The 13,888-nt window shown below is 33.5% G+C and overlaps 1 protein-coding gene across 9 annotated transcripts in view; it reads left to right on the top strand.

Moving 5' to 3' along the window:
* The window catches only part of PCNX1 (pecanex 1), a 222,299-nt gene that overhangs the window by 154,837 nt on the left and 53,574 nt on the right, over positions 1–13,888 (top strand). For all 9 annotated transcript variants that reach the window (XM_031952602.1, XM_031952601.1, XM_031952600.1 and 6 more), the window contains 5 exons: positions 2,493–2,585; positions 5,494–5,644; positions 6,973–7,114; positions 8,423–8,600; positions 10,632–10,740. In XM_031952602.1, coding sequence (XP_031808462.1) covers positions 2,493–2,585; positions 5,494–5,644; positions 6,973–7,114; positions 8,423–8,600; positions 10,632–10,740 — 673 coding nt within the window. The remainder of the gene's footprint in view (positions 1–2,492; positions 2,586–5,493; positions 5,645–6,972; positions 7,115–8,422; positions 8,601–10,631; positions 10,741–13,888) is intronic.

The following is a 13,888-nucleotide window of genomic DNA, read 5'->3' as shown; positions in this document are numbered from 1 at the left end:
TAAAATTAAAATGTTTCATCACTGTACTTTTAAATATTAGCTCAGAGTTTTTATTTTTTTTAAAAAAATGTATTTATCTGCCTTTATTTCTGAAATTATTAAGGGACTTTCCCCTCATTATTTAGTATTTTTTAAATTTTCCCCCACTTAAATGTAAAAGTTTTAAACATTTAGTTTTAGAACTGTGACTTTAAGATTTTCTCCCTTCCTTCCTTCTCACCCTCATCCCATTATTGAGAAAAAACACATGTGAAGTGGAAATGGAGAGCATTCCATAAAAGTTATGTTGTGAAAGAAAACATAGACACTCCTCCTTCCCCCAAAAAAATCTCAAGAAAAATAAAGATTAAAAAAATATGTTTCAATTCATGTTCAGACACAATCAGTTCTTTCTTTGGATATGAATAGCATTTTTCATCATGAGTCCTTCAGGATTGTCTTAGATCATTGTATTGCTGAGAATAGCCAAGTCATTCATAGCTGGTCATCTTATGATATTACTGTTACTTGGTTTATAGTACATTTCATTTTTCATGAGCTCATGGAAGTCTTTCCAGGTTTTTCTGAGAGCATCCTATTATCATTTCTAATAGTACAATAGTATTCCTTCTTATGATACATGCCACACAACACAGTTTGCCATTTCCCAGTTGATGGACAGCCATCCCATCAATTTTCAATTTTTTTGCCCTGAGAAAAGAGGTGCTATAAATATTTTTGTATACATAGCTCTTTTTCCTTTTTTTTTCTTTAATCACTTTTGGGATACATGCCTAGTAATGATATTGTTAGGTCAAAGGGTATGCATGCTTTTTATAGCCCTTCAGGCATAGATCCAAATTGCTCTACAATAGTTAAATTAGTTCATAATTCCACCAACCAGTACATCAATGTCTCATTTTTCCCAATCCTTTCCAACATGTCATTTTCCTTTTCTATTTTATTAACCAATCTAATAGGTATGACATAGTATCTCAGAATTGTTTTAATTTGCATTTCTCCAGTCAATAGTGAGTTAGAGTATTTTTTTTTTCTTATGGCTATAAACAGCTTTGATTATTTCATCTGAAAATTATTCATATCCTTTAATCATTCATCAATTGGGGAATGACATTTATGTTTTATAAATTTGACTCAGTTCTCTTTATGCTAAAGAAATGAGGCCTTTATCTGAGAAACATCATTCAAAATTCTTTTCACAATTACTATTGCTAAATTTATTTCCTCCCATTTATTCTGTTCTCTCTTTCCTTTCACCCTCTCCTTCCTGAAAAGTATTTTGTTTCTGAGTACCCCTTTCCCAATGTGCCCTCTCTTCTATCACCTTCCCCCCCTTTTTTGTATTCCCTTTTCCTTCTATTTTCTTGTAGTGCAATGATGGGGATTATCCAGCTCATGGGCCGTATAAGGCATGTAAAATCATTTGCTAAAAAAATCTCAGGTGTTGATGAGCTGAAAGTTAGCTACAACTTCCTCCCACTTCTTAAATTCTATAAGTTGGTAATTCTCGCTCCCATTCCCATCCCATTCCCATCTCCATCCCATTCCCATCCCACTCCTGCTCTTTCTTGCCAGATTTAAACTCAGGTCTTTCTGACTTCAGGGCTGATGCTCTGTCTACTGCACCATCTGGCTGCCTCTAAGTTGATAATTTTGAATGTACCTTTAATGATGTTATAAATGGCTCATGGTGTAGAATAACATAAATTTCTATCCCCAATTGAGAGTGTATGCTATTTCCTCTTTGAGCCACTTCTGATGACAGTAAGATTCATTCATTCCTCCTCTCTTCCTATACTATAAAAGCTTTTTTTTGTCTCTTTTATGGCAGATAATTTATGCCATTCTCCTCCTCTTTCCTTTTATTCCAGTACATTCCTCTCTTACCTCTTAATTTTTATTATTTTAGATGTTATCCTTTTATATTCAAGTTATACCTGTACACTTCAGTCTATATATATATATATATATATATATATATATATATATACATACTCCTAACTGCTTTAATAATGAAAAAGTTCTTATGAGTGACAAGGATCATCTTCCCACATAGGAATGTAAGCAGCTTAACCTTATTAGGTCCCTTATGATTTCCCTTTTGTTATTACCTTTTTATGCTTCTCTTGTATTTGAAAGTCATCATTTGTATTCAGTTTTAGTCTTTTCATCAAGAATTATTGAAAGTTCTCTATTTCATTAAATATCCATTTTTCCCTCTAAAGGATTATACTTAGTTTTGCTGGATAAGTGATTCTTGGTTATAATCCTAACTCCACTGCTCTCTGGAATGTCATATTCCAAGTCTCCAATCCTTTAATGTAGAAGTTATCACAATACTTGAATTATTTCTTTCTGGATGCTTGTAGTATTTTCTCTTTGACCTAGGAATTCTGGAATTTAGCAATGATATTCCTGAAACTTTTCTTTTGGGATCTCTTATAGAAGGTGATCTGATTAATTGATTTTGATGTTTTTGTTTTATTCTATAGAGTGAACGGTTACAGTCTGACCTCATAGTTTGCATAGTGATTGGTGTGCTGTATTTTGCAATTCATGTAAGCACAGTGTTCACAGTTTTACAGGTAAAGTATTAATCTTTCTCTTCAAAAGAAGTCCTGTTAGCTTCTTCTTGTTTGCTTTCTTTCTGATTTGATTTGATTTGTAATGTTTTCTTGTTATGATATAGTAGTTATTTAAAGAGGATATTGTATACATATCTAATTTTTAGGTTGATTGTGTCAACTGACATTTGATTTCATTTCATATGTAACTATATGTGTATATGTATGCATATAAAAATATGGGTGCATATGCATTATCACAAACATTTCTATTTCTATTTCTAAACATATGTCGCTACATGAATCAGTAACGCTCTGCAGTTCAACTAATAAAACTTCATCCATAATCTAATCCAATCTAACAAACATTTATTAAGCATCTACTATATGCAAAGCACAAGGGATACAAAGGTAAAACAGATCTTCCTGGACTTTTCTTTAATTGAGGAGATACAGATAATTAAATAAGAAATGCATGATTACTTGAGAAGGGAGAGAGAGCACTGGATTAAGGGCTTTGGGTATTGCTTCCTTTAGTATGTGGCATGAAATGAACCTTGAAAGAATACTGGGAACCTCTTAGGTGGAGATGGGGAAACAGTATATTCTAGCCATGGGAGACAGTCTGTGCAAAGACACAGAGAAAAGAAATAGAATGTCAAGTTAAGAGAACAGCAAATAGGAGAGTTTGATTAGAATTTGAAGTATGTAAAGGAGAATAGTATGAAAGAAATCTAATAATCTGAAACCATATTGTGAAGGTCTTTTAATGCCAAAGCTATTTGTGTCTTATCTTGGTGATAATAGTAGGGAGCCACAGAAGGTAGAGGAGCATCAGAAAAATTTTGGCAGATTGTGAAGGCTGGTCTAGAAATGTGAAAAACTAGATAAAGGGGATAATTAGTCTATTTCAGTATTCTATGTAATTTATAATGGGGACCTGAACCAATGTTACAATATTAGGAATGATGCAAAAAAAATGTTGTGAAATCTGAATGGGCAAGAGTTGACTACTGAGTGATTTGAGGAGCAAAAGGGGGAGAAATGCTGAAAAATTATTTGTTGTTTGAAAGGATAGTAATTTTTTTTTGCAATAATAATCATTAATAAAGAACTCTGGGACCTGGATGGAAAGATTTTTAATTTAGGAAGACAGATTAATTGCATTTTGGATGTGTTGGATTTTAAATGCCATTTGGACATTGAGTGTGAGATGTTCTGTGAATAAATAGAATTCAAGAGTGGGATTCATCACATAGAGGTGAAAATTGCATCCATGGCATCTGATGTCATCCAGGGAAAGCTGTATAGAAATAAGAAAATAAGCCTAGAATAGAATCTTTATGGGATACCAAAACAGTACAATAAAATAAGGAAGAAGAGTGCTTAACAAAGGAGACTAGTTACCAGTGTAAATTACTTAAGAAAAGCTCATGTTTATTAGATTTTGCATTTAAAAGATTGTTTGTAATCTTAGCTATTTCAGAAGAGTAGTGAGCTTGGGATCCAGATTACAAGAGTTTTGGAAGTGAATGAAGGAAATGGGAGCAAAGTGTACAGATAACTCCTAGAAGTTTATCAAGGAAAGGAAAAATAGATACAGAGCAGTGACTTGAGGTGGAATTAAGTGAGGGTTTTTTAAGAATGACAAAAACTTGGGCATGTTTATGAGTTGCTGAGAAGGAACCATTGCATCTTGAGAAGTTGAAAATTATATAGAGAGGAAATCAGCAAAAGCTGAAACTTTTAGAAGAGACAGAAGTGGATGGATCAAATACAGAAGTAGAAAAGAGAAGGCCTTGGCAAAGCAGAAGGGCCATTTGGCCCTTCATTAGTGAGAGTAGCAAAGGAGGAAAGTATATAAGATGATTTTATGAAAGGTTTAAAAATGTGGGCTTAGAGATGAAATATCTGTTCTCTATTTTCTCAGTAAAGTAAGAAGTGAAGTAAATAGAGAAGATGGTTTAGGAGGCTTGAAGATTGAAGAGAATGATTTGGGACAATAGAGATTGAATTAAAAACAAAATGATATTAGAGTGCTTTGAGAACTCAGTTGAATTAGAAAATACAAAGTTTTAGTGGACCTGTCACCAGACATTCCTCCAGCAGGATGTCCATTTTGTCTGTTTTTTTAAAACTATCATCTCAGACATTGCAAACTCCAAGAGGATTGTAAGAACTAAATTTGAGTCACAATATAGTATTTTCACTTTTTTGTTGTTATTTGCTTGCTTTTTCTTTCTCATTTCTTTCTCATTCTCATTCTCTTTTTGATCTGTTTTTTCTTGTGAAGCATGATAAATGTAGAAATATGTTCAGAAGAATTGTACATGTTTAACTTATATTGGATTACTTGCCTAGGGGAGAGGTAGGGAGAAAAATTTGGGCACAAGGTTTTGTGAGGGTAAATATTGAAAACTGTCTTTGCATATATTTTGAAAATAAAAAGCTATTATCAAAAAAACCCCACATAAAAAATAAAAAAGTATCATCTCTCTGTTGCTAGCTGACAACAGCCTTGAAAGCCAAAGAAATTTCATAAATTACTCAAAAAGTCGACAGAGGATACTAATAGAATGGCAACATTGCCCTCTTCCCGCCCCATTTTCTCCCCTAGCCAGATCAGCAATATTTCAAGATGCTGTTTTCCCCCCAAAGGAAGCATACTGATTGTAACCATTTAGTCATGGTGTATTGGTTATCTCTTATTTCTATATATGCTTTAAACTTAAAAAAATAACTGTAGTAAATGTTTTCTGATTCTGGAGTCTAAAGTTGACTTCGTAACAATCTATCACCCAGCCAGTATTGGTGTCTTCATTGTTATATGGAAATCAGATTCAAAGAAATAGCAAGTTAATTGTATTTCGTCTTTGTCTCAGAACTATTTATTTATTTCATTTCCCCCCCAATTTTACTTTTTCTTTAGCCTGCTCTGAAGTATGTTCTGTATACCTTGGTGGGCTCAGTAGGTTTTTTAACCCATTACATGCTGCCTCAGGCCCGGAAGCAGCTACCTTGGCATTGTTTCTCTCACCCACTGCTGAAAACCAAGGAATATTACCAATTTGAAGTTCGAAGTAAGTAATATTATTAACATGTTCATTTTTTAATTGGTAAAAAAAAAAATTATATTCAGCTGTACCGTTAGATGTTGAACATCCTTTGATGTCAACATCAAACTGATTTCCTTTGGTGTCATTCTATACAGTCAACAAACTTTTCTATTGAGCAAATTACTGATTGTTTGAAAACAAGTTTTTCAGGAATCGGACATTGTAGACTTTATTCAGTGGGGCTCTTATAGTTTCAAAGATTGAGTAGTCTTGGCCTACTAACTAATAAGATTATGTTAAAAGAACCTCCAATTTAATCCCAGTAGCTTATTTAAAAAAAAAAAAAAAAAAACATGCTGACATGGTTTTCAATAACTCAGACATTTCAGATTAAAACTCATTTTGCCTTGGGAATTTTCTTTAGTAAAACAAATGTTTGAGACATTTGAAAATATGTGCATTGTGAATAGAGTTTTTTGAAGGTAAATGGAATCCTCCACTATTTTCAAAGCAGTGCTTCAGTTAATGAGGTGTCTTTTCCATATATTTATGTATGTCTGCTTATACATTTGGGTACAGCATTAGGAAGCAAATGTGGATTATTTACTTTTTGGCAAAAATCTTTGTGGAAGTTGAAGTAATATTTTCTAAATATTAATCAGAAACAAAATTCATGACTTTTTAGATTTTTTTTGATTTAATGAATTAAATTCACAAAAATTTGAGAACTAGACATCTCATTTGTAATTGAGTTGAATTAATTGCTTCTGTTAGATCTCTAATTTAAGCAGTGCTAATATTCCCTCCATAAAGCAGATCACAACCTCCCTATGCCTTTAATCTATAGCCAAAACTAGTTCTTCACTAGGTGATCAAACATAATGATCTTTATAGTACTTAAAATTATTTGTTCATTAGTTGTTCTTTTAATACAATTTTGCCTCTTCTTCAAAATAGATCAAAGTGTTTGTTTTACACATTGGTGTACCTTATCTAGCTTAAATAGGCATAATATTTGTCTATCCCTGGGCATATTTCCTAAAATCTTTACAAAGGCTTAGGTTGTACTAGTAAAGTTTTCAGAAACCTTTTGCATTAGGATAAAATATTGAAATAAAATTTTAATAAAGAAAATGGGCTATAATCTTATAGGTGCCAATTGTTGATTTTACAGATCACTTAAAAGTTGACGGTGGATTAGATATGAATTACTTAATTTCAGACATATTTTGCTTGCATTAACCTTGAATTTCTATTTGAATAGTATAAGATTTCCCTTTCTTATCCAATGACGAAGCTATCTGTAGTTCCAAGATGACACATAGTCTCTCTGATTTTTGTTACCCTGTTAGATGCAGCCCATATTATGTGGTTTGAGAAACTTCATGTATGGCTTATTTTTGTGGAGAAGAATGTTATCTACCCATTGATCGTTCTTAATGAGCTCAGTAGCAGTGCAAAGACTATTGCTAGTCCTAAGAAACTGGATACTGAGTAAGTATAAGTCTTTTAATACTAGGCTGCTCTATCAGGATCTGTTTTAGGCAAAATTGTGAGGTAATCAATAAATACTTATAGATTCCCTATTATGTGCTAGACACCATCATAGCTGAGGCATTCTAAAAAAAAAAAAAAAAAAAAAAAGGCTTTGTTTCCTTCCTTTTTTTCCATTCTGCTTTTCACTTCTTGATCCAGATAGCTTTACTAATTCTCCCTGTAGCACTATAATCTTTTTTAAAAATTGATGTTCCAAATGGCACCATTATTGTTTCCTATCCTTAAAGCATTTTTACCATTTAAAAAAAGTTTACAGGCCTGCTATCTCCTCTTTTTTCCATTCATACTGCCCCTAGCCCACTTCAGGGCCTTAGTACTTGTAGCCTGTACTATGCCTCCTAACTGGTTTCTTTGTCCTTTATCTCTTCTTTCTCTATCCTATTGCAGCTTTCAAAATGATCTTTCTAAGGTATAAGTCTGTCTGTGTCTTTCTCCTGCTCAGAAACTATTGCCTCTATATTAAGGTCAAAACCTCAACTCAGCATTGGGATTCTAGCTCTGTAGTCTGGTTTCCCTGTCCTTTCCCATTGTGATTGTATGGTGCTGCAATGCTTTTCTTCATCTGTTCTACCTTCCAGCCAAACTGTACCATAAGTTCCTTGAACTTCACATTCCCTTTTCCATTTCTATGGATTCATGAAGGCCATTTTCCATGCCTAAAATCCACTCTTTCTCAAAGTCTGCCTTTCAAAATTCTCTTCCTTCAGGTTCTATTTAAATGCCCTTTTTTTCCTGATTCCCCAAGCTGCAAATAAATGTCTCCCCCACAGATTTTCTTGAACTTGAACAAGATACAGTACTTGTATCTTTCCTTTTCTCTCGTCAAACTATCTCGTATTGTGCTTAGATATGTGTGATATATTTTCCCTCCCTGCCTCCAAGTAGAGTACAACTCCCTTGAGGATAGAAAGTGTCTTTTTCTGGTTGCTGTTCCTAACAATGCCTGGCACATAGTAGATACTTAATGGAAGTTTGTTGATTGAATGAATGAAAAACTCTAAATGTTGTTTAAAGGCTTTTAGTAATGAGGCTACTTTTAGGATTTGACTTAATTGAATAAGCAAGTTTCATAATGTGTAAAATCCAAGAATATTATTTGAGTTAGCTAATAGAAAATCATTTCTATTTTATCCAGAAATCAAAAATGAAAGTAAATCGAACTTTTAAAGAGTGGTAATTAGTTTGCATTTGTCAGATTTATCACATAGTCATCAACTGATGAGTTTTGTTTTTATCCTATTATAGGTTAGGCGCTTTGATGATCACCATAGCTGGTTTGAAGTTGCTACGTTCTTCTTTCAGCAGCCCAACTTGTCAGTATGTCACCGTCATCTTCACTGTGCTCTTTTTCAAATTTGATTATGAGGCTTTGTCAGAGACAATGCTATTAGATCTCTTCTTCATGTCCATATTCTTCAGCAAGGTAACACAACATTGAAAGTTTTATCCTTAGCTTTAGAAACTCTGTCTTGAGCCATAACAATAGAATAGATTCAATATGCCAAAATTTGACTTGACCCTACTTCCCAGAAACAAATTTTTTTTCTCAGTGTTGAAGGTAGAAGAGAAATGTAAGTCCTTGCCTAGAGAAATGATATTCTTATCTAAGTGCTAAACTATGATATTTCCAAATAAATCCTGTAGAGTTTTAGAAAAGAATGAAAAAGTCTGATCTGTAGTAATCAAAAACAGCTCCATGAAAGAAAGAAAGAAAAAGCTTCATGTGCTAGACCCTGCAAAATAAATGGTAATTCAGACAGAGAGAAAAAAAGATAGTTATATAGTCCACATTATTAAGAGAATGGCAAGCATGAATTAAAAGCAAAAGCATGTAAGCAGAAATAAATGTAGTATATATATTGGGCGAATTGAGGGAGTCAGTCTTACTAACACAGCGTTATGGAGAAGAATTGTAATTAAAGTTGAATGGCCTTGACTGTAGAAGGTTTTAAAAACCAAATGGAAGTAGGAATCTTAGATTCTTAAGGAGATAAATGAAGTGATAAAAGTTACATTTCAGGAAGATCAGTCATAGTATATGGAATGAATCATAATAGTAGGAAAATTCTGGAGGCAAGAACAGTTATAAGGTTATTGTAATACAGTTCTTATTTTTTTTTCAGTTGTTTAAAGTTGAGGACAGTTAGCCATAAAACTATGGAAGGAATTCAGCATTTCCCTTCTTAACAATATTTAGAGAAATAGGAATAAAGCTGGAATTGTTAGGTGAGAAACTCCCTCTGCCAGTGTAGATTGGTTCCTTGTCTACAGTTTATATCTTAGGACTGCCCAGAACAATGACAACATAAGTGATTTAACTTACTAACTTTACTAACTAACAGCTATTGTTTGTCAGAGAGAAAAGATAAACTCAGGTCTTTCTGACCTTTGAAAATAGCTCTCTATTTGCTATACCGCTATACCGTACTGCCTCTATCACTGTTATGAGAAGTTATCAGCTTCATTATTAAGATGAGCAGTATGTTATCTATGGATTATTTGCATAATGGGAGATGTTACTACATCCCCTATTGCACTTTAGTTTGATCGTTTTATTTCCTCTTCTGATGAACAGGGAAATGATCCAAATAGAAATGGATGGTGGAACACAGAAGTGTTTCAAAGATATTGAGAATCAACATGTGACTACTGTAAAACTTTAAACCTTTAGATTAAAATTAGACCTTATTTTACTAATATGTAAGAAAATAATGTTGCAAGGGGACAATCATTTAAACAAAACCCCACAGTTTTAGTATCATTCTTATTTTGTTGAAGATTATTTTCCTAATCTATAGTCCCTAGATAGAATGGATGTATGAACATGTTACAATTAGTAATAGTAACTAACATTTATATACCATTTAGCCTGTATGCCAGGCACTTTATAATTTTATCTTGTTTGGTCCTCACAAAAACTATGAGAGGTAAGTGTTATTATTATCTCAAATTTAAAGTTGAAGAAATTGAGACAGATTAAGTGACTTGCCCAGGATCACACGTTTAACTACAATCTTCCTGACTCCAAGTCATTATACCAGCAGCAGCAGCTTCAGCAACTATGAGAATGTGGTAGAATATATGAGTTTGTAATTATAGACCTAATGAAAATAATTACTATTAATATATTTTTATTATTCTGAGAAAAATAGTTAAATTAGTTATTTAAAAAGAACCACCTGATTCTTTGTGCACTTTGTTTTTTTCTACAAGGTACCAACCTTCTTCCCATTGGCACTTAACTGCAATGCCACTGGAAGACATCATAATGACCCAGAGTCAAACTCATGTACTGAAGTCTTAGGGGACATAGATTCCAACTGCTGGTTCAGATATCAAAAATCCTGCCATTTTCCTGTTAAGAAAAAGATGCTATTGTCTCCTTTAATTTCTTAAATTACAAATAATTTTGATAACATTTTCTTACTAATTTTTCTTTTCTGTTTTCTTGCAGCTTTGGGAACTTCTATATAAGTTGAGGTTTGTGTATACTTACATTGCACCATGGCAGATTACATGGGGCTCTGCTTTTCATGCTTTTGCCCAGCCTTTTGCTGTGCCTCGTATCCTTCTGTTTAAAACTTTGCAAGAATAATTTACTTTCTTTTGTAGGAAAGGCATTTTGTATATTGTTCATTATGGAATAAAGCATTATGGATTAAAGACTAACTATCAAATATTGATTAAGTACCTGGGCCAGGAACTGAACTAAGTGTTGGAGATACAAAGACCGAAATGAAATAGTCCTTGTTTTCAGAGGTGCTTGCATTCTATTAGAAGAAACATCTGGTATATATATATATATCAATATTTAGAAAGTATATGCAGGATAAATACAAAATTGATTTATGGTAGTTAATCACAAGGTGGTTAGGCTGGGAAGACATTAGCCAGTTGGGGAGCTCAAGGTAGAGGTGATGTTTTAGTTAAATAGTGAAGTGAGAAATGCCTTGAAGTGGAGGTGAAGATGGAGTCCATTCTATGGCAAAAGGACAGCTAGCCTATAGAAAGTATTAGTGGAGTATTATGTACAAGGGCTCTGAAGAGTAAAATTGCCTCACTGCACTGAAAAAAAAATGAGGCCATTTACTTGAGAACCTCTCTCTCTTCATTCTTTGGCCATGTTCTCCTCCTTCACTACTGTTTCACATTAAGAGGTAATCCTCCTCATCAAAGCAAATCCTTTTACATTCACAAGAGATCATCATCTTTTCTAGCTTATTGCTCTCTCTATGATTCCCCTCTCTTTTTCAATCTTTTCTTGTCTTCTGCCTATAAACATACCCATATCTCCCTCATCTTCAGAAATTACACACTTGATCTAGCCTTGCTAGCTATCATGTTTTATTCTGGCTTAACTCCTTGAAAAAGCTGTTTATTTTCAATGCTGCTTCTTTTTCCTTTCCCCAAACTCTCTTCTTAATGCTTTTCAGTCTGGCTTCTGACTTCATCAATCAACTGAAAGTTCTCTCTTCAAAAATGGCCAGTAATCTCTTTAATTTCTAGATCCAATGGCCTTTTCTCAATCCTCATCCTTCTTTATATCTCTGGTCTTTGACAGTATTGATGACTCTTTTCTTGATAGTTTCTTATCTAGGTGCTCCCAGTATCTTTCTAAGTTTCCTTTGCTAGATCTTCATCTGGGTCACACTTATTAATCATCAGTGTCTTCAAAGGCTCTACCCTGGATTCTCTTCTTTTCTATACTATTTCAATTTGTGAATTCATCAGCTCCCATGGATTAGATTCTTATTTCTATGCTGATGACTCTCAGATCTGCTTGTCTATCCCTAATTCTCTGCTGGCCTCCCAGTCTCATATCTCCATCTACCTATTGTACATCTCAAACCAGAAGTCTTATAGACATTTAAACTAAACATACAGTCCAAACTTAAACTCCTTATTTCTGTAAATGTTGCTTTTACTGTCAGAGATACCATCATTTTCTCAGGCTTTCAGGTTCCCAATTTACACATCTTCCTCAACTCCTCATTTTCTATTATCTCCCCTATGCAATCTGTTGTCAACTTTTAAAATTTTATCTTCTTTTTTTCTTTTTTCTTTTTATTATTATTATTTTTTTTAAATAGCTTTTTATTTACAAGTCATATGCATGGATAATTTTACAGCATTGACAATTGCCAAACCTTTTGCTCCAATTTTTCCCCTCCTTCCCCCCCCCCAGATGGCAGGATGACCAATACATGTTAAATATGTTAAAGTATAAATTAAATACAAAATAAGTACACATGTCCAAACTGTTATTTTGCTGTACAAAAAAAATTGGACTCTGAAATAATGTACAATTAGCCTGTGAAGGAAATCAAAAATGCAGACAGACAAAAATATAGGGATTGGGAATTCTATGTAATGGTTCTTAGTCATCTCCCAGAGTTCTTTTGCTGGGTTTAGTTGGTTCAGTTCATTACTGCTCCATTGAAACTGATTTGGTTCATCTCATTGCTGAAGAGGGCCAGGTCCATCAGAATTGATCATCATATAGTATTGTTGTTGAAGTATATAATGATCTCCTGGTCCTGCTCATTTCACTCAGCATCAGTTCATGTAAGTCTCTCCAGGCCTTTCTGAAATCAAAACTTTATCTTCTTTAATAATGTCCTATACCCTTCTCTCTTCTGATACTGCTATTACCCTGGTATGGAAGCTTTTTCATCTCCCATTTGGACTATTTCACTAGTCTGCTGGTTGGTTTTTCCAGCCATACTAAAGTCCACCCTCTAAACTGTATCACTTTCCTCTTCAATCAACTCCAGTAACAACCTATTGCCTTCAAGATCAAAATATAATATCTTCTGTTTCATTTTAAATCTCTCCATAACCTGACCATTTCTTGCCTTTCCAGTTTTTCTATACAATGCTACTTTCAGTGGCCTAGCTGTACCAGATCTAAAACTATATTATAAAGCAGCAGTCACCAAAACCATTTGGTATTGGCTAAAAAATAGACTAGTTGATCAGTGGAATAGGTTAAATTCACAGGACAGAATAGTCAATAATTTCAATAATCTAGTGTTTGACAAACCCAAAGACCCCAACTTTTGGGATAAGAATTCACTGTATGACAAAAACTGCTGGGAAAATTGGAAATTAGTATGGCAAAAACTAGGCATGGACCCACACTTAACACCAAGTTAAGGCACCAAGTTATGGTCACCAAGTATAAGGTCAAAATGGGTTCATGACCTAGGCATAAAGAATGAGATTATAAATAAATTAGAAGAACATAGGATAGTTTACCTCTCAGACCTGTGGAGGAAGGAAATTATGACCAAAGAAGAACTAGAGATCATTATTGATCACAAAATAGAAAATTTTGATTATATCAAATTGAAAAGCTTTTGTACAAACAAAATAATGCAGACAAGATTAGAAGGGAAACAATAAATTGGGAAAACATTTTTACAGTCAAAGGTTCTGATAAAGGCCTCATTTCCAAAATATATAGAGAATTGACTCTAATTTATAAGAAATCAAGCCATTATCCAATTGATAAATGGTCAAAGGATATGAACAGACAATTTTCAGATGAAGAAATTAAAACATTTTCTAGCCATGTGAAAAGATGCTCCAAGTCATTATTAATCAGAGAAATGCAAATTAAGACAACTCTTGAGATACCACTACACACCTCTCAGATTGGCTAGGGAAAGATAGTACTAAATGTTGGAGATGATGTGAGAAAACTGGGAT

The sequence above is a fragment of the Sarcophilus harrisii genome, chromosome 2 (genome assembly GCF_902635505.1).
Source record: "Sarcophilus harrisii chromosome 2, mSarHar1.11, whole genome shotgun sequence".
NCBI lineage: Eukaryota > Metazoa > Chordata > Mammalia > Dasyuromorphia > Dasyuridae > Sarcophilus > Sarcophilus harrisii.
The sequence above is the reverse complement of the archived record's forward strand: the minus strand, read 5'-3'. Positions and strand labels throughout refer to the sequence as shown.